General features: G+C 43.8%; 1 protein-coding gene across 4 annotated transcripts in view; it reads left to right on the top strand.

Annotated features, from left to right (window-relative positions):
• LOC120022425 (major histocompatibility complex class I-related gene protein-like) overlaps nt 1-21,859 on the top strand; it is a 61,457-nt gene extending 39,598 nt beyond the window's left edge. Inside the window, exons 1-8 of one of the 4 annotated variants that reach the window (XM_038966313.1) lie at nt 14,199-14,409; nt 15,768-16,040; nt 16,168-16,461; nt 16,560-16,844; nt 17,894-18,016; nt 18,169-18,192; nt 18,545-18,592; nt 20,970-21,859. In XM_038966313.1, the coding sequence (XP_038822241.1) occupies nt 14,340-14,409; nt 15,768-16,040; nt 16,168-16,461; nt 16,560-16,844; nt 17,894-18,016; nt 18,169-18,192; nt 18,545-18,592; nt 20,970-20,977 (1,125 nt within the window). In that variant the 5' untranslated portion in view covers nt 14,199-14,339 and the 3' untranslated portion in view covers nt 20,978-21,859. Of the gene's footprint in view, nt 1-14,198; nt 14,410-15,767; nt 16,041-16,167; nt 16,462-16,559; nt 16,845-17,893; nt 18,017-18,168; nt 18,193-18,544; nt 18,593-20,969 lie in introns of those variants that run through there. The other 3 variants (XM_038966315.1, XM_038966314.1, XM_038966316.1) reach the window with 3 other exon arrangements.
• The last annotated feature ends 121 nt before the right edge of the window (nt 21,860-21,980 follow it).

Genomic DNA, 21,980 nt, shown 5'->3' with positions numbered 1-21,980 from the left:
GCCTTACCTGTTGTTCCTGTCAATCAGACACGCAGTGTCAACCAATGGAGGTTGGACAGCTGTGAAAACAACAGCTGGAAAATGTGTCGGAAGCACAGTAGCATTTGGATGCATTTTAATAATGTAGACAATCTTAGAGCACAGTGTAAAATTTGCCAAAACAAAATCTCATATAAAGCCGGTTCTACGCACAACTTACACCGGCATATGCGAACTGTGCACCCAACTGTGAAGCTAGCTGTAGCGGAGCTTCGAGAAACTAGCGGGCCTGCTAGTGATAGTGGTGGAGCCAGCACCTCCACACGTGGAGATGTATCCACTCAGTCAAGTAGGACTACTCCGCGACCCACAGCAACGCAGTCGTCTATGGACCAGTTTATGCCAAAGTCTATGTCTGTAGCAAAACAAGGCCAAATTGATATTGCATTGGCTAAAATGATTGCCACCGATTTCCAGCCATTTTCGATCATGGAGGACAGAGGTTTTACAAATTATATCAATAGTCTAAATCCAATGTACACAATTCCAAGCAGGAAAACCCTTTCAAAATCACTTATTCCACAACTGTATGAGAGCACACAGGCTTCAGTGCGGGAAAGAGTCCAAAAAGCTACTGCAGACTGCTGGACATCAAGGGTAACCACTTCTAGTCACTTCATTAAAGATTTTTCAATGTCTAGCTGTCTTCTGGACTGCTTTGAGTTCAGCGACAGACACACCTCAGAGAACTTGGCAGAGGAACTGTTGACAGTGGCCAGAGAATGGCAAGTAGATGGAAAAGTGGTCTGTTGTGTTAGCGACAATGCAGCTAACATAACCAAAGCCATGAAAATTTTTAAATGGACCCATCATCCATGTCTTGCCCACATAATCAACCTGATTGTCAGAGATGCTCTGAAGGTGATGAAGCCCACTGTGGACAAAGTGAAAGCAGCTGTGGAATACTTCCACGGGAACACAGTAGGTGATGAAAACTAAAGTCTACACAACTCCATATGGGGATGCCTGAGCTGAGGCCTAAACAAGACTGCACTACAAGGTGGAATTCAACATTTTATATGTTGAAGCCGTTTCTTGAGTCAAAGGATGCCGTCATATCTACCCTGGCCATTGTCAATGCACCTGTTGATGCTCTGACCCAAGAGGAATGGGAGGTGGTGGAGGAGGTGTGCAGAGTCCTGGAACCCTTTGAGAAGGTCACTGTGGAGATCAGTGGAGAGAGGTACAATAAGCAGTTATTACTACATCATTATCTAATATAGTATTATATATGTATATGAGCAGTAGATGAGAATGTAGTGTCAGTAGACAAAACATGAACCTGAACTAATAAGTTACTGTACTCTCTTTTCAGCTATGTGACAGCCTCAAAAATGATACTCCTGTGTAAGGGTCTGCAGTGAATCACAGCCAGCCACCAGAGAGAAGCAAATGTAACCACAGGACATGTGACAGAGTTGATGGACACCTTATGTTCATCAATAGACCGAAAGTTCCACAGAATGGAATATAATCACGTGCTATCAGAAACCGTTGCACTTGACCACAGGTTTAAGAAGTTAGCCTTCAGTGATGCCAGAGCGATTGATGAGGCTCTTCAAAGAATAACCTCAGCAGCAGGGAGGGACAGCCCCAGCAGTCAGCTGGCTCAGGCACCAGGGCAACAGGAAGAAGAGGGAGTAGAAGCACCAGCAGTAGTGCCACAAACGTCTACTGTTTGGATGCTGTTTGGCGAGAGAGCAACTGAGGATGCAGTACGAAGGAATCTCTCAGCAGATGCCATAATGGAGGTCCGATCCTATTTGGAGGATATTATATTATATAGTTCATATAAGTAGACATGCAATCATAATTGACTGTTGCGCATATAAAGCACCCACAAGTTACCAGTGGCTGAAAACACAATCGTCGCGGGACGAACGAGTGACGAATTTCCGGGCAAGGGTGGTCCATTTAAAATGAATTATTTCCTCCCTCATCAGACGTCATGATAGGTCATCAGAAGTGTCCATTTAATTTGAGGGCTGAGGGCAGTGGTCTAAGGCACTGCATCGCAGTGCTAGCTGTGCCACTAGGGATCCTGGTTCGAGTCTAGGCTCTGTCACAGCCGGCCGCGACCGGGAGACCCATGGGGCGGCGCACAATTGGCCCAGCGTTGTCCAGGTTAGGGGAGGGTTTGTTCTTGTTCCATCGTGCTCTAGCGACTGCACCCTGACACGGTCGCCAGGTGTATGGTGTTTCTTCATTGGTGTGGCTGGCTTCTGTGTTTCGGAGGACGCAAGGCTCTCGACCTTCGCCTCTCCCGAGTCCGTACAGGAGTTGCAGCGATGAGACAAGACTAACTACCAATTGGGGAGAAAAAGGGGTAAAAGAACAAAAGGGCTGAGGGGAGAGGGTGTGTCTTTTTTTAAAGTGTTTGGAATGCAGCCAAATGCTTCCTAGGTGTCCACATCACCAACAAACTAGAATGGTCCAAACACACCAAGACAGTCTTGAAGAGGGCACGACAAAGCCTATTCCCCCTCAGGAAACTAAAAGGGTTTGGCATGGGTCCTCAGATCCTCAAAAGGTTCTTCAGCTGCAACATCGAGAGCATCCTGACTGGTTGCATCACTGCCTGGTACAGCAATTACTCGGCCTCCGACCGCAAGGCACTGCAGAGGGTAGTGCGTACGGCCCAGTACATCACTGGGGCTAAGCTGCCTGCCATCCAGGACCTCTACACCAGGAGGTGTCAGAGGAAGGCCCTAAAAATGGTCAAAGACCCCAGCCACCCCAGTCATAGACTGTTCTCTCTACTACCGCATGGCAAGCAGTACCAGAGTGCCAAGTCTAGGACAAAAAGGCTTCTCAACTGTTTTTACCCCCAAGCCATAAGACTCCTGAACAGGTAATCAAATGGTTACCCAGACTATTTGCATTGTGTGCCCCCCCCAACCCCTTTTTTTACGCTGCTGCTACTCTGTTTATCATAAATGCATAGTCACTTTAACCATACATTCATGTACATACTACTTCCATTAGCCCGACCAACCGGTGCCCCCGCACATTGGCTACCCGGGCTATCTGCATTGTATCCCGCCACCCACCACCCCCTCTTTTACGCTATTGCTACTCTCTGTTGATCATATATGCATAGTCACTTTAACCATATCTGCATGTACATACTACCTCAATCAGCCCGACTAACCTGTGCCTGTATATAGCCTCGCTACTGTATATAGCCTCGCTACTGTTATTTTTCACTGTCTTTTTACTGTTGTTTTTATTTCTTTACTTACCTATTGTTCACCTAATACCTTTTATTTATTTATTTATTTATACTTAGAAATTGCACTGTTGGTTAGAGCCTGTAAGTAAGCATTTCACTGTAAAGTCTACACCTGTTATATTCGGTGCACGTGACAAATAAACTTTGATAGAATTTGATTTGAGCCATAGAGTACAGTTATGAGAATATCAATTCGTATTTTGTAGGATTTAGGTTTGTAAATGAGGAGCAGCTGATCGAATTACCAATCTTGAGGAATCCATTTGAGTTATCCAAACTGGTGGAGAAAGGGCTGGGTAGGATCACGAGAGGCGGGCTGGTTTTGATTTGTTGTGCTTCTGAAGATCAGAAGAAATGTGTGTTGCGTCTCAAATCAAATCAAATGTTATTTGTCACATGCGCCGAATACAACAAATGTAGACCTTACCGTGAAATGCTGACTTACAAGCCCTTAACCAACAGTGCAGTTCAAGAAGTAAATGTAAAACTCTGTTCATGTAAACTCTGGTGGTATAAAAGCCCAGTTAAGTTCTGCACTGCGAGGGTCAGACCTGTTGAATGAGCAAATCTTCATCTATGGGCGCATCTGTAGTTTTAAGGATGAAAATTAATATGAAGATATTTTAAATCGCAGCATAGGAAATAACCTTTTTCATTTCGCACAAACTTTTTCATATCATTCATCTAAAATGTTGAGTTTTTCTTGCAAATGCCCCCAGGCAAAGCTAATTACTTGACAAAACACTTGAAGTTGGTCCACGGACTTTGTCCAGGAAAGACACTTGGTCTTAAATGCGGTCAGGCTGGTTGTTCACAAGTTTATGGCACTTTTTCTGGGTTCAGAAAGCATCTTTATAAAGCACATAGACCTTGTTCTGATCATGGTGAAGGCCCCTCTACATCTGAATATGTAGCAGTATGTCACGCCCTGACCATAGAGAGCTGTTTATTCTCTATGTTGGTTAGGTCGGGTGTGATTAAGGGTGGGTTATCAAGGGGCATTATATGTCTATGTTCCCAATCAGAGGCAGGTGTTTATCGTTGTCTCTGATTGGGGATCATATTTAGGTAGCAATTTCCCCATTGTGCTTTGTGGGATCTTGTCTAGGTATAGTTGCCTGTGAGCACTACTCTGAGCTTCACGGTTCGTTTGTTCGCTTTATTGTTTTTGTTTAAGTTTCTCTTCCAAATAAAAGGATGGAAACATACCACGCTGCATCTTGGTCCACTCCTTATAACGATCGTGACACAGTAAGTCATTTTGATGACTTGCCATCAACAAGTTCCCCTTCTGACTCAGTCCTTGTCAATAAGAGTCTTGTAGACAGCCGCGCTGCAACCATAGCTGAACTTAAAGTGGCAGGTGTAGGTGAAACAACCATTAACTCATTGGTCATTTCCATGGAAGAGATAGTTGATGATATTCAAGCTAAAGAAGCTGTGAAGTGTGTCTATACAGGAGACAAGTAAAATTGATCAGTGTTTAGAAAAAATGTAATCCTTTTGGTGTATTAAATTCTGAAAGTAAGAGAAGGCAGTACTTTACAGAAAAGTGGGGAAGGGTGTAACGGTAGTCCTCCTCCTCTTCATCCGAAGAGGAGGAGCATGGATTGAACCAAGGCGCAGCGGGTTGATATGACAATTTTAATAAAACAAGACGGGAAAAACACGAAACGAAACCACTTGAAATAATTAACAAAATAACAAAACAAATGTAGACAAACCTGAACTATACGAACTTACATATAACACTAAGAACGCACGAACAGGGAAAATAGACTACACAAAAGGAACGATGTACAAACAAACCGAACAGTCCCGTATGGTGCGACAAACACTGACACAGGAGACAACCACCCACAACGAACACTGTGAAACAACCTACCTAAATATGACTCAATTAGAGGAAACGCCAAACACCTGCCTCTAATTGAGAGCCATACCAGGCAACCCTTAAACCAACATAGAAACAGAAAACATAGAATGCCCACCCAAACTCACGTCCTGACCAACTAACACATACAACAAACTAACAGAAATAGGTCAGGAACGTGACATAACCCCCCCCTTAAGGTGCGAACTCCGGGCGCACCAGCACAAAGTTTAGGGGAGGGTCTGGGTGGGCATCTGACCACGGTGGTGGCTCAGGCTCAGGACGAGGTCCCCACCCCACCATAGTCAATCCCAGTTTGCTAATCCCCCTCAGAATGACCACCCCTCTCTTCCACCCACCTAATATAGGCAACACAAAATAAAGGTACAGCTCCGGGACAAGGTAGCTCAGGACATAGAGGTAGGTGAGAATAGAGAGGTAGATAGAGAGGTAGCTCAGGATAGAGGGGCAACTCCGGACTGAAAGGCAGCTCCGGACAGAGAGACAGCTCTGGACTGAGGGGCAGTTCTGGATTAATGGCCGCTCTGGGCTGAGGGGCAGCTCATGACTGGCTGACGGCTCTGGACGCTCATGGCTGGCTGACGGCTCTGGACGCTCATGGCTGGCTGACGGCTCTGGACGCTCATGGCTGGCTGACGGCTCTGGACGCTCATGGCTGGCTGACGGCTCTGGACGCTCATGGCTGGCTGACGGCTCTGGACGCTCAGGACAGACGGGCGGCTCTAATGGCTCGGGACAGACGGATGGCTCAGACGGCGCTGGGGAGACGGATGGCTCAGACGGCGCTGGGGAGACGGATGGCTCAGACGGCGCTGGGGAGACGGATGGCTCAGACGGCGCTGGGGAGACGGATGGCTCAGACGGCGCTGAGGAGACGGATGGCTCAGACGGCGCTGAGGAGACGGATGGCTCAGATGGCGCTGCGGAGACGGATGGCTCAGACTGATCCTGTCTAGCGGAAGGCTTTGGCTGCTCCTGTCTGGTAGAAGGCTCTAGCGGCTCCTGTCTGGCGGAAGGCTCTAGCGGCTCCTGTCTGGCGGAAGGCTCTAGCGGCTCCTGTCTGGCGGAAGGCTCTGTAGGCTCATGGCAGACGGGCGGCTTTGCAGGCTCATGGCAGACGGGCGGCTTTGAAGGCTCAATACAGACGAGCAGTTCATGCGGCGCTTGGCAGACGGACAGTTCAGGCGCCGTTGGGCAGACGGCAGACTCTGGCCGGCTGAGACGCACTGTAGGCCTGGTGCGTGGTGCCGGAACTGGAGGCACTGGGCTGGAGACACGCACCATAGAGAGAGTGCGTGGAGGAGGAACAGGGCTCTGGAAACGCACTGGAAGCCTGGTGCGTGGTGTAGGCACTGGTGGTACTGGGCTGGGGCGGGGAGGTAGTGCCGGAAATACCGGACCGTGCAAGCGTACTGGCTCCCTTGAGCATTGAGCCTGCCCAACCTTACCTGGTTGAATGCTCCCCGTCGCCCGACCAGTGCGGGGAGGTGGAATAACCCGCACCGGGCTATGTAGGCGAACCGGGGACACCATGCGTAAGGCTGGTGCCATGTAAGCCGGCCCGAGGAGACGTACTGGTGGCCAGATATGAAGGGCCGGCTTCATGACATTTGGCTCAATGCCCAATCTAGCCCTACCAGTGCGGGGAGGTGGAATAACCCGCACTGGGCTATGCACACGTACAGGAGACACCGTGCGCTCTACTGCGTAACACGGTGTCTGCCCGTACTCCCGCTCTCCACGGTTAGCCTGGGAAGTGGGCGCAGGTCTCCTACCTGCCCTTGGCCCACTACCTCTTAGCCCCCCCCCAATACATTTTTGGGTAGTACTCACGGGCTTTTCGGGCTTCCGTGCCAGACGCGTCCCCTCATAATGCCGGTTCCTCTCTCCCGTTACCTCCGCTCTCCGAGCTGCCTCCCGCTGTTCCCATGGGCGGCGATTCACCTCCACTTTAGCCCATGGTCCTTTTCCTTCCATGATCTCTTCCCAAGACCATAAATCCTGCTTCGTGCGCTGTCCGTTCCTCCCGTTACACCGCTGCTTGGTTCTGGTTATTTGGTGGGTGGTTCTGTAACGGTAGTCCTCCTCCTCTTCATCCGAAGAGGAGGAGCATGGATTGAACCAAGGCGCAGCGGGTTGATATGACATAATTTTAATAAAACAAGACGGGAAAAACACGAAACGAAACCACTTGAAATAATTAACAAAATAACAAAACAAATGTAGACAAACCTGAACTATACGAACTTACATATAACACTAAGAACGCACGAACAGGGAAAATAGACTACACAAAAGGAACGATGTACAAACAAACCGAACAGTCCCGTATGGTGCGACAAACACTGACACAGGAGACAACCACCCACAACGAACACTGTGAAACAACCTACCTAAATATGACTCTCAATTAGAGGAAACGCCAAACACCTGCCTCTAATTGAGAGCCATACCAGGCAACCCTTAAACCAACATAGAAACAGAAAACATAGAATGCCCACCCAAACTCACGTCCTGACCAACTAACACATACAACAAACTAACAGAAATAGGTCAGGAACGTGACAAATGGTAGACCCAGTTGAATACGTTCTTGGTTCAAGATTTGATACACAACGCAATCGGACTACTGAAGGCTATGATCAAATTGTTGTTACTGATAAATTTGTTTACATCCCAATTTTGAAAACGTGTTTATTTACAAACACCCTAATATAAAGGAGATGATGCAAACTGATTCCAGTTCAAGTAAACGTTGACTTATGTGATGGAGATCTGTTCAAGAGCCATGCTCTATTTTCAAAACAGAAGCATGCAATTCAGATACAGCTTTTCTATGATTTTTAAACTGCAAATCCTCTTGGATCAAAACGGGAAATACATAAATTAGGAGCAATCTATTTCACCTTATGGAATTTTTCTCAAGTTCAACTCATTTCTGTTTAATATTCATTTGGTTGCTTTATTTCATGCCCAAGACGTTAAAACATATGGTTTTTCTAAAATACTTGATCCAATTGTGCAGGATATTAAAGTACTTGAGGGATGGAATTATGCTCCCCTTGTATGATCAACCAGCGTATGGAACTATTGTCCAAGTTACAGGTGACAACCTTGGTCTTCACTGTTTACTTGGTTTTGTTGAATCATTCAGTGCCAGATATTGTTGCCATTTTTGTCTTGCTGAGAAAGAGGACTTTCAGACTGAATTTGAAGATTCACCCAAGATAGTTATGCGAACTCGAGCACTTCATGCAGAACACTGCCAAAAAAAAGATGAATCCCAGTCTTCCCTCTGTGATGGGTTGTCACGTTCGTCATAATGATGAGACCAAGGCGCAACGTGAGTAGAGTTCCACATAATTTTAATGAACTGAAACTCACCTAACAAAACAACAAATGAAACGTGACGCTACTGATGTGCACTAAAACAACTATACACAGACAAGATCCCACAACACAAATGAAGAAAATGGCTACCTAAATATGATCCCCAATCAGAGACAACAATAAACAGCTGTCTCTGATTGGGAACCATATCAGGCCAACATAGACATACAAAAACCCTAGACATACAAAAACTAGAGTACCCACCCTAGTCACACCCTGACCTAACCAAAATATATAGAAAAACAGAGATATATAAGGTCAGGGCGTGACATGGGTGTTAAACGTTCTTGCATTCTCAACTCCTTGCAGTACTTCAATACATGTGAAAACTTCTCTGTCAATATTATGCATGATATCTTGGAGGGATTGGCACAATATGACATAACTGCTAATACTGCACTTGATAGACAAGTACACAACATCAAATGAAATAGACAGCAGAATAAAGAGCTTTAACTATGGTTACATGGAGCAAAACAACAAACCTCCTGCAGTGAAGTTAGGAGAGGACTAATGACTTGGGGTTAAATGCTATCCAGTCCTAGTGTTTACTTCGCAATCTACCACTTATCTTTGGGGACTTAGTTTGTCCAAATGATCTACACTGGTATTTACTGTTGCTTCAGATAGTAAACATTGTATTTTCTCCAATGATATCAAAGGCTATTACAATTTTTTTTAAACACTTAATCGTAGAACACCACAAGTTATTCAAGTAATTGTTTCCAAAAAAGAGGCTGCTATCGAAGCATCATTTTATGGTGTATTACCCCACATGTATGCTTAAAATTGGACCCGTTTTGCATAGCTGGTGCATGCGCTATGAAGCAAAGCATAATTTCTTTAAAAAACTATTAAAAAGCTTCAAATGTAACTAAAACATTGGCAAAGAAACACAAGTCAAATAGCATACAGTTGGCAGACATTTGACACCAACAGTCATGATCGGTCCAGGTAAAATGTTATCTTTAAATGTGGTGGACTGGGGCTGTAAGATGGCTGAGACTCCTCAGGTACCAATTGACACCACGGTTGTAACGGTTGTTCTTCTCCTCGTCTGAGGAGGAGCAGGGATCGGACCAAAACGCAGCGTTGGTTGAATACATGTTGATTTATTAAACAAGACGAACACGAAGCACACTTGAATAACTACAAAACAACAAAATGACGTAGACAGACCTGAACATGTGAACTTTGAATAACAAAGAACGCACGAACAGGTACAGACTAAACAAACGAAACAGTCCCGTGTGGTACAAACACTGACATGGAAGACAATCACCCACAAACAAACGGTGTGAACAGCCTACCTTAATATGGTTCTCAATCAGAGGAAACGTCAAACACCTGCCCCTGATTGAGAACCATATAAGGCTAATTTCCAATGAACCTAAACATAGAAACACATAACATAGACTGCCCACCCAGCTCACGTCCTGACCAACAAAACAAAGCTAAACAAAGGAAAATAAGGTCAGGAACGTGACAGTACCCCCCCCCCCCCCCCCCCCCAAGATGCGGAAAAACTGAACCTATACGGGAGGGTCTGGGTGGGCATCTGTCCACGGTTGCGGCTCTGGCTCTGGACGTTGTCCCCACCCCACCATAGTCAATCCCCGCTTCCGTAGCCTCCTCCCAATGGCCACCCTCCAAATTAACCCACCTGGATTAAGGGACAGCACCGGACTAAGGGGCAACACCGGAATGAGGGGCAGCACCGGACTGAAGGGCAGCACCGGACTGAGGGGCAGCTCCGGACTGAGGGGCAGCTCCGGACTGTCTAATGGCTCTGGCTGGTCATGGCTTGCTGACGGCTCTGGCTGCTCATGGCTGGCTGACGGCTCTGGCTGCTCATGGCTGGCTGGCGGCTCTGGCTGCTCATGGCTGGCTGACGGCTCTGGCTGCTCATGGCTGGCTGACGGCTCTGGCTGCTCATGGCTGGCTGACGGCTCTGGCTGCTCATGGCTGGCTGACGGCTCTGGCTGCTCATGGCTGGCGGGCGGCTCTGGCTGCTCCTGGCTGGCGGGCGGCTCTGGCTGCTCCTGTCTGGCGGGCGGCTCTGGCTGCTCCTGTCTGGCGGGCGGCTCTGGCTGCTCCTGTCTGCCGGGCGGTTCTGGCTGCTCTTGTCTGGCGGGCGGCTCTGGCTGCTCCTGTCTGGCGGGCGGCTCTGGCTGCTCCTGTCTGGCGGAAGGCTCTAGCGGCTCCTGTCTGGCGGAAGGCTCTAGCGGCTCCTGTCTGGCGTACGGCTCTAGCGGCTCCTGACTGACGGACGGCTCTGAAGGCTCAGGACAGACAGGCGGCTTTGAAGGCTCAGGGCAGACGGACAGCGCAGGCGGCTCTGGGCAGACGGACAGCGCAGGCGGCGCTTGGCAGACGGACAGCACAGGCGGCGCTTGGCAGACGGACAGCTCAGACGGCGTTGGGCAGGCGGGCAGTGCAGGCGACGCTGGGCAGATGGCAGACTCTGGCCGGCTGAGGCGCACTGTAGGCCTGGTGCGTGGTGCCGGAACTGGAGGTACCGGGCTAAGGACACGCACCTTAAGGCTAGTGCGGGGAGCAGCAACAGGACGCACAGGACTCTGGAGGCGCACAGGAGGCTTGGTGCGTGGTACCAGAACTGGAGGTACTGGGCTGGAGACATGCACCACAGGGCTAGTACGTGGAGGAGGAACAGGGCTCTGGAGACGCACAGGAGGCTTGGTGCGTGGTGCCGGAACTGGTGGTACCGGGCTGGAGAACCGCACCACAGGGCTAGTGCGTGGAGGAGGAACAGGGCTCTGGAGACGCACAGGAGGCTTGGTGCGTGGTGCCGGATATACCGGACCGTGCAGGCGTACTGGCTCCCTTGAGCACCGAGCCTGCCCAACCTTACCTGGTTGTATGCTCCCCGTAGCCCAACCAGTGCGGGGAGGTGGAATAACCCGCACTGGGTTGTGTTGGCGAACCGGGGACACCATGCGTAAGGCTGGTGCCATGTATGCCGGCCCGAGGAGACGCACTGGAGACTAGACGCGTTGAGCCGGCTTCATGGCACCTGGCTCAATGCCCAATCTAGCCCTGCCAGTGCGGGGAGGTGGAATAACCCGCACCGGGCTATGCACACGTACAGGAGACATCGTGCGCTCTACCGCATAACACGGTGTCTGCCCGTACTCTCGCTCTCCACGGTAAGATCGGGAAGTTGGCGCAGGTCTCCTACCTGACTTCGCCACACTACCCTTTAGCCCCCCCCAAGAAATTTTTGGCCTTGACTTACAGGCTTCCTACCGCGTCGTCGTGCTGCCTCCATTCGCCGGTATCCCTCCTCAGACTGCGCCAGAGAATCCCAGGCGGGCTCCGGCTTTCTCCCTGGGTCGATCGCCCACCTGTCAATCTCCTCCCACGTAGTGTAGTCCAGATTTTGCTCCTGTTTCCGTGCTGCCTCCTCATACTGCCGCCTCTCGGCTTTAGCTGCCTCCAGCTCTTCACGAGGGCGGCGATATTCTCCAGGTTGTGCCCATGGACCTTTACCGTCCAGTATTTCCTCCCATGTCCAGAAATCCTGCGATCGCTGCTGCTGCTTTTTCCCACGCTGCTTGATCCTTGGTTGGTGGGTGATTCTGTACAGGTTGTTCTCCTCCTCGTCTGAGGAGGAGCAGGGATCGGACCAAAACGCAGCGTTGGTTGAATACATGTTGATTTATTAAACAAGACGAACACGAAGCACACTTGAATAACTACAAAACAACAAAATGACGTAGACAGACCTGAACATGTGAACTTTGAATAACAAAGAACGCACGAACAGGTACAGACTAAACAAACGAAACAGTCCCGTGTGGTACAAACACTGACACGGAAGACAATCACCCACAAACAAACAGTGTGAACAGCCTACCTTAATATGGTTCTCAATCAGAGGAAACGTCAAACACCTGCCCCTGATTGAGAACCATATAAGGCTAATTTCCAATGAACCTAAACATAGAAACACATAACATAGACTGCCCACCCAGCTCACGTCCTGACCAACAAAACAAAGCTAAACAAAGGAAAATAAGGTCAGGAACGTGACAACGGTTTTAATTGTTAAATGGGCCAAACACCATGGAAATGTGTATTGTTTAGTTTGTCTTAAAGTCCATTGTGAGATGCCAGTTTTTCAGAAAATCCACCATGTTTTTGTTAAAGATGAGAGGTTACTTTTGCCATACAAACAATGTCTTGATGAGCATATAGAGTTGGGTGTACAACAGAGGGACCTTATGTAGTTGATGTTAAATAGCTTTTCTGTCACAAAGCATTTGATATACAGATGTCTTACAGTTGTGGTGATTGAAGTTTGTTTATTGTCCCATACTGTTTCCTGTGACTCTAAAAACGGCACAGTAAGCTCTTTAAAACCAAGATGTATTGCAATAATGGCTTTTTTATTTACTTTTAATAAAGGGGGGGGGACAGATGCCAAAATGTCATTTTATAGAGGCCACAATTTTATTTTATCAGTGTTTTTGATATGTGAGATGCCAGTTTCACAAAATCCTCCATGTCATTGTTAGATGTATTGAATTGCAATATTGAGCTTTTTTATGTACATGTATTAAAGTGAACAGAGGCCAACATTTCATTTCAGTCCACAATTTAATTTTATTATCATCAGTATTTTGATGTATGTATTGCAAATGTCTTACATTTAAGAATAAAGTTCTTTGTTAAATACTGACTTCTGATTTATTGACGTTAAGTTTAGTTGTACAAATGCTATGCTTGACTGATAACATTCAATTCTATATTGCGTGAATTGGCAGTAGAGTTGTTCCCATGTTACTCTAAATAGAGTAAATTACAGTTTGTAGAGTTAAATATAAACACTGAATAGAGTAGAAATAACTCTGCAACAAGAGTAATGTTTACTCTATTTAGACTGGAACCAAATGTTATATTTTGTAGAGTATAATTGTATTCAATTTGAGTAAAATGTACTCAGATAAATTTACTGTGTAGAAAGACCAGAACCTAGGAAGAAACCTAGAGAGGAACCAGGCTATGAGGGGTGGCCAGTCCTCTTCTGGCTGTGCCGGGTGGAGATTATAACAGAACATGGCCAAGATGTTCAAATGTTTATAGACGACCAGCAGGGTCAAATAATAATCAGTGGTTGTCGAGGGTGCCACAGGTCAGCACCTCAGGAGTAAATGTCAGTTGGCTTTTCATATGCAGCAGCTGTTAAAAGGTTTGAGGGTTTGAATGGTGCACTTGAAGAGTAATATGGTTGTGGATAGGCCTTCACTGCAGGCTGCAGGGGTTTCCTTTCACCAGCAGGACCCAGGTATTTAAAAAGTTAGGAAGGTGGACGTTTATAGCTATGATGATAAATGGCACTGCCAAGGTGGAGAAAAGGTCCAGGAAGATAAAAATAATTGTGGAAGCGGCAGAGCAGTTCCTGGGGTTGAAAGATTCTGCGAAGGAGTTACATGGAATATTGTCACAAGTGTAACACCCTCTCAGGGGAGATATGGAGAATTGAAAGAAGGAAGTAGTGTGAGTTTTGTTATGTCAATGTAGCATTTTTATTTGGGTGGATTAGGTTAGTTTCCCTATCACGTATGGATTTTCTTTTTACCTTGTTTAGGTTTCAACCGGTCCAGTTGGCGGCGGCAAAACACCCTTTTGGGTTGAACTCAGCCATAAAACCCACAGAAGGAAGAAGGAACGCAACAGATATTCGTGAAGGCGCTTTCCTTCGACATGTACTTTTTAAATACGGATATAGCTTAAGAAAACGGTTGTAGTTTAATTAGCAAGATGTATAGACCTAATTTGATGTTTTTTGTTTTATATTTTTCACTAGAATGTATTTGCCGGAGCCAAAGCGGTAAGTTGTGTACTCGATATCAAAAGTGAAAGTAAACGTTTACAGCCAGGCGTGGCAAAAGAATAATAAAAAAATATTCATTTTAAAATCGCTTACCATATATATACTGCTGTGGTCTATTAGCATAACAGTCTACTTGTTGTAATTGCATTGTAGCATTTCTAGTCGACCTTTACGCGTGCTCCTCCATCCATTGTATCGCTTACTGGAAAGCTATTGCGCACTTACAGGCCAGGCACGGTGCAATAACAACACAAATGTGTAAGGAAACCGATAAATACATTGCGCTTTTTTACTTTGCTTAGAACAACAAGGCATAGCATTATCTAAACTTTTTATCGCAAGGTAAAACATGTGCCAAGAAGATTTTATGTTTGTAATGTGTTTGCAATTTTACAGTAGCCTATATACTGATAATGACTACTGCAATTTTACACACATTTGTTTATTCACAAAAAAAACACATGACAACTAACATAACACTTATACACTCACTGATAGACAAGGACGGTCATACAATTTTATAATACGATATACAACAACAAAAGAACAATACATGAACAAAGGAAAAAGGAAATACATATGATTTATTTTCTTGATATGGTAGAGAATCCGGGGAATAGCTCCGACCGGGACTCAAACCTGGATCTAGCGACTGTCAAGCCAACACCTTAATCATTACACCAAGAGGTCCGAGCTACTTGATGAGTTCGGGTGGTGTTTTGTTAAAGGGATATTTCAAGATTTTGTCAATGAAGCCCTTTATCTACTTCCCCAGAGTCAGATGAACTTGTGGATACCATTTATAGGTATATGTGTCCAGTATGAAGGAAGTTGGTGGTACTTTTGAGAGCCGATGCTAACTAGCTGTACCCAAAGATTGTTAGTTATTGCGCTAACGCTATTTAGCAGTTGCACTAACGTTAGAGGTAGTTTCACAAGCCAATGCTAACTTCCTTCATTCTGGACACAGAGCCATAAACAGTTGTTCACCTGACTTTGGGGAAGTAGATAAAGGGCCTCATGTCCAAAAATCGCAAAGTATCTCTTCAATATATTAATATGAAATAGGTTGATTTATAAGTTGCAGAATGTGTCCCACTTCTCACTAATGCATGAGTTTGGGCTTATTTGTTATTGATATGCCACCTACCATTTAGACAACATCATGCAAGGCCTCTCTGACACTATTAATTGAATACATTATTTTGTTGGCCGTTACAGACCTACAGTATGATAGAGATAAATATTTAACATGCAGTCATTTCCTATTCATGTTTTACAGCATAGTCTGAGTAACATGGAGAGAAGGCAGATTCAGACAAATTATCTCAATGTTAAAATCTTTTTCCCTACAGACATCTACTCCCTGAATTACATCTACACTGCCCTGTCAAAGCCACTAGAATTGCCTGGTATCCATGAGTTCACTGCCATGGGTCTGATGAACAACAGACAGATTGATTACTATGACAGTGTGTCAAAGAAGAAGATTCCCAAACAGGACTGGATGAGGGAGAAGCTGCCAGCAGACTACTGGGAAAAAGGCACTCAGTCACGCAAGAGCAAGGAGCAGTGGTTCAAAGTCAACGTCAACATCCTGATGGATCGCATGATGCACAACAACACTGGTGAGGGAACACCTGCAATCTGTCCTACGCTCACCATTAATCTTTTAAAATTGTAGGTCATTAGTTATCCATGTATATTGTCATAGAGGCATCATTGACTGTCTTTTTCATTTGTTTTTCCTCTCAGATGTGCATATTCTTCAGTGGAAACATGGCTGTGAGATTGACCAACAGAGCGACGGCAAAGTGAAATTCATAAAGGGCACCGACCAATACAGCTACGATGGTGACGACTTCCTGGCCTTTGATGATGTCACTATGCAGTGGGTGGCCCCCGTTGTTCAAGCTCAGATGACTAAGAGGAAGTGGGACGGGGTGCAGATCCTCAACCAGTACACCAAGGGCTACCTGGAGAAGGAGTGTGTGGACTGGCTGTCCAAATTCATGGAATATGGGGACAGTGAATTCATTATGGCTGATTGTGAGTACTTAAATAGTATAGCCTAACAAACAAAAACAACCATTTGTACATGTGAGATCAGAAATAATATTAATGTTCTCTGTTTATTCCCTCTTTAGCCCCTACAAAGGTCTATGCATTTGCTAAAAAGGCCAAAACTGCAGGACATGTCCGACTGACCTGCATGGCCACAGGTTTCTATCCCAAAGATGTGTTAATGCATATTAAGAAGAATGGTGTTACATTAACCAAACATGATGGAGTGCAGTCTACAGGAGTCCTACCCAATGATGATGACACCTACCAGATCAGGATGAGTGTGCAGATCCCAGAGGCAGATAAGGAAACTTATGAATGTTATGTCGACCATAGAACTTTGAAGGATACAGTTGGGGGGAAATGGGGTAAAGTATGGTTAATTTGGTTTAGTGTTATTGATGGTTAATATGGTTTAGTGTTGTTATTGATGGTTAATATGGTTTAGTGTTGTTATTGATGGTTAATATGGTTTAGTGTTATTGATGGTTAATATGGTTTAGTGTTGTTATTGATGGTTAATATGGTTTAGTGTTGTTATTGATGGTTAATATGGTTTAGTGTTGTTATTGATGGTTAATATGGTTTAGTGTTGTTATTGATGGTTAATATGGTTTAGTGTTATTGATGGTTAATATGGTTTAGTGTTGTTATTGATGGTTAATTTGGTTTAGTGTTGTTATTGATGGTTAATTTGGTTTAGTGTTGTTATAGATGGTTAATATGGTTTAGTGTTGTTATTGATGGTTAATTTGGTTTAGTGTTGTTATTGATGGTTAATTTGGTTTAGTGTTGTTATTGATGGTTAATTTGGTTTAGTGTTGTTATTGATGGTTAATATGGTTTAGTGTTGTTATTGATGGTTAATTTGGTTTAGTGTTGTTATTGATGGTTAATTTGGTTTAGTGTTGTTATTGATGGTTAATTTGGTTTAGTGTTGTTATTGATGGCTAATTTGTTTTAGTGTTGTTATTGATGGTTAATTTGGTTTAGTGTTGTTATTGATGGCTAATTTGGTTTAGTGTTATTGATGGTTAATATGGTTTAGTGTTGTTATTGATGGCTAATTTGTTTTAGTGTTATTGATGGTTAATTCGGTTTAGTGTTGTTATTGATGGCTAATTTGTTTTAGTGTTATTGATGGTTAATATGGTTTAGTGTTGTTATTGATGGTTAATTTGGTTTAGTGTTGTTATTGATGGTTAATATGGTTTAGTGTTGTTATTGATGGTTAATTTGGTTTAGTGTTGTTATTGATGGTTAATTTGGTTTAGTGTTATTGACACAGGAAACAATCTTAATTTGAACTGAACAGCATACTAACAACAGCTTTGCAAGTGAAGCAGGAACCAAACTGATGTTAGCTTCTGGTTACATATTGTTGCTTTTTATAAATACTCTGCCTTTTGTTTTTCAGATGGAGAATGTTGTGATTGCAGTAGTTTCGGTGCTGTAGTCATTGGGTCAGTCATCGCCATTATTGTAGTTCTGATCTTGCTTTCGGGGGTCCTGTTTGTTCTGCACAAAAGAGGGACAATTGGTAGGTCTTGATTTATATCAATTAAATTGTTTTTTTGTTGTTAAATGTTAAGAAAATATTAATCAAAGGTACTGCTATGAAAGGTGGGAACTACGGCCTAAATCCATATGAATTATAACATTTCTATGTATTTTTCTCTTTACCCATCAAAGTGATTCCTGGCTTGAGAACTACAGGTTAGTATCGCAGCCTCTCCCTCGGTCTGTATACATGTCATTTATCAACATAATGGTCAAATTGTTACGTATAACATACTTTTGACACTAGTTGTAAGGACAACATGATGCTTTTATATCAAAACTAACTGTTCATCCAATTGTAAAGACACCCTATATAACAATCAAGCATTTACTGTGTTTAGATATACTTTTTGGTTCTGAAAAATATGGCCTATTTAAGACACTCATTACATTATCCTCTTCTGAAGAGAGTGGTTGCATTGAATACATTGCGTTAAAATTTACTTTTGAAAGTCACAGATAATTCTGTTTTTTCTATGTACTGAAACTTTAGATTGTGTTTTTCCAGCTACTGGCAATGGAGTGGAATTTTCTGGAGTGAACACTTTCGAGTATGGTAAGGCAACAAAGTCTGTAATGCCACAAATAAACAAATTACAGTACATGAAGTTAGGTGTTGCCTCAAGGAAAGTTGCTTTTCTGTGACGGACATACAATATTCACAAAACTAACTAAAGGCTGCATTTTATAATTTAACATTTTACAGATGCTCTTATCCAGAGCGACTTACAGTAGTAAGGGTATACCATTTCTAGTACTGGTCCCCCGTGGGAATCTAACCCACAACCCTGGTGTTGCAAGTGCTACGCTTTACCAAATGATCCACGCGGGACACTGTAGAATTGTATTGTAGCTATACATTCAAACATCTACTGACATCTTCCTCTGTTTTTCTTTAGCTAATCATTTTTTAAATGTTATTTCACCTTTATTTAACCAGGTAGGCCAGTTCAGAACAAGTTCTCATTTACAACTGCTACCTGGCCAAGATAAAGCAAAGCAGTGCGACACAAACAACAACACAAAGTTACACATGGAATAAACAAACATACAGTCAATAACACAATAGAGAAAAAGTCTATATACAGTGTGTGCAAATGAGGTAAGATAAGAGAGGTAGGCAATAAATAGGCCATAGTGGTGAAATAATTACAATTTAGCAATTAAACACTGGAGTGATAGATGTGCAAAATATGAATGTGCAAGTGGAGATACTGGGGTGCAAAGGAACAAAAAAATAAATAACAGTATGGGGATGAGGTAGTTGGATGGGCTATTTACAGATGGGCTACGTACAGGTGCAGTGATCTGTGAGCTGCTCTGACAGCTGGTGCTTAAAGTTAGTGAGGGAGATATGGGTCTCCAGCTTCAATGATTTTTGTAATTCGTTCCAATCATTGGCAGCAGAGAACTGGAAGGAAAGGCAGCCAAAGGAGGAATGGGCTTTGGGGGTGACCAGTGAAATATACCTGCTGGAGCACGTGCTACAGGTGGGTGCTGCTATGGTGACCAGTGAGCTGAGATAAGGCGGGGCTTTACCTAGCAAAGCCTTATAGATGACCTGGAGCCAGTGGGTTTGGCAATGAATTTGAAGCGAGGGCCAGCCAACAAGAGCATACAGGTCGCAATGGTGGGTAGTATATGGGGCTTTGGTGACAAAATGGATGGCACTGTGAAAGAGTGCATCCAATTTGCTGAGTAGAGTGTTGGAGGCTATTTTGTAATTGACATCGCCGAAGTCAAGGATCGGCAGGATAGTCAGTTTTACGAGGGTATGTTTGGCAGCATGAGTGAAGGATGCTTTGTTGCGAAATAGGAAGCCAATTCTAGATTTAATTTTGGATTGGAGATGCTTAATGTGAGTCTGGAAGGAGAGTTTACAGTCTAACCAGACACCTAGGTATTTGTAGTTGTCCACATATAAGTCAGAACCGTCCAGAGTAGTGATGCTGGACGGGCAGGCAGGTGCGGGCAGCGATCGGTTGAAGAGCATGCATTTAGTTTTACTTGCATATAAGGGCAGTTGGAGGCCACGGAAGGAGAGTTGTATGGCATTGAAGCTCGTCTGGAGGTTAGTTAACACAGTGTCTAAAGAAGGGCCAGAGGTATACAGATGCCAATGGTATACAAGTATACAGATGGCAATACTAATGGCAATGGAGTGGCTGTAATGGGGTTAAAAGGAAATAGCAAGGTAAGACAACAGTCTTCAATCACACAAATAAACTAAATCAATTAGGTTAGGTGTTGCTTCAGAAAGTTGATCGTAAATTACACATAAATGTATTCATAATGAGTTCTACAAGTATGTGTAAATACGATCCAAATGATTGTAGATTTTGGTTTTGCTGTTCTCAAAACATTGAGAACATGGCTGACCCCAGTATGAGAGATTATCTGTGTGATCATTCACCATAGTCCAAAGGTTTCCTTGGTTACTCTATAAGACAAGCAATGTTAGTATGATAATGAACATGCAGGGAAATCTGAGTTACAGTATGCCAGAGAACAGAACAAGGCACTATTATCAATCCCATATACACTAAAAAACATTGTTTGCTTACCACACAATCAGCATATGTTTCATTAACAAAATGGTTTCATGATATTTCAATCCTTATCAAATTTTTGGGGTGGCCAGATGTTGGGCAATATCAAATTACTGTATCATCTTTATGGACAGTTATTTTACAAATGTTTTATTTCATGGTTAATAAATAAAATAAAAAGCTATGTGATACAAGTAACCCATAATTAATTTAGATTAAATAGATTTTGCAGTACTTTAGATGACTGCTTTGTCTGACATTGTTGGTTGTGAGTTGTTTTTCCATGTCAGTAACAATAAGTAATCAGTGTAACTACATTTCCCACTGTAACTCGTGTTCAATCTAATAATGCACATCTTTTCCATGTTGTCTAATTATGTGCAGGTTGCTAGATGACCATTGGTGGCCAAACTTCCTGACCGGACCACGAAGGAACGTTAATTAATTTCATAATTTTATAGGATGGCTATTGATAACACTATTCAGTTGCACGTTTTCAATCTTATAAGCTAGTGATGGAAATTATAGTTACTTTGATTCAATGTGCTAAAAACTGCTGCATTTAATGGTTTTTGCTGTTCTTGAGTAAGTACTTGCTTCCAAATAGAGACTCATAAGTGGGGTGGTTAGGAACCGTTTGGGTCGTACATTTCATTGTTTTACTGTTACAGAGGATGTTACTGTATGGAGAGGCATCTTTAAGGTAATTGTATCATTCTTCAGGGATTATAACTAGACTTGTACTAGATACTTGGGGTACTGATGATGATGGGGTACTTGGGGTATTTGTAATATCATTTGTTATGATTTTTATTTCAACCTAGGGCCCATTTCATAACCGTTCACTGGGTTACCAGGCTAAGACAAAGCTACACTCTTGAATGAATATACAGTGGAGTTTCTTTTAATATCACATTTTAAAAATTGATTTATGGAGAACACAAATAATTCCAACATGCAGCCTTGAAGGTCAAGACAAAAATATTGTTTTCTCTTATGCCAGAAACCTAGTCAGTGTTTTTTAATGAATAGGGTCTCTCGTGTTATGAACTCTACCTGTGGACTAAATGCATTCACCAAATGATTTAATACATTTTGCATAGCATTGCTGTTACTATTTACTAAACCACTATTTTACAAGGCTTATTGCATACATGCATGCCCACGGACGTACACACACGTACACAATGTATGTAACCTGTACTGCTTTTGAAACATCCTGTATGATTTGTTATTCTGAAAGAAATAATTAAAAAAAATACTAATAAAAGCCACTTTTTTGCACATTCTATAATTCAACATAGGGTCTACCATGTATTCAACAGTACATGCCAACATTTAGTTTAAAAGTTCCAAAAGTATAGCCTGTTCCACATGAATTTATCTACAGGAGGA

The sequence above is a fragment of the Salvelinus namaycush genome, chromosome 27 (genome assembly GCF_016432855.1).
Source record: "Salvelinus namaycush isolate Seneca chromosome 27, SaNama_1.0, whole genome shotgun sequence".
In the NCBI taxonomy this organism is placed as follows: Eukaryota; Metazoa; Chordata; class Actinopteri; order Salmoniformes; family Salmonidae; genus Salvelinus; species Salvelinus namaycush.
This window is presented reverse-complemented; position numbering and strand designations above follow the sequence as displayed.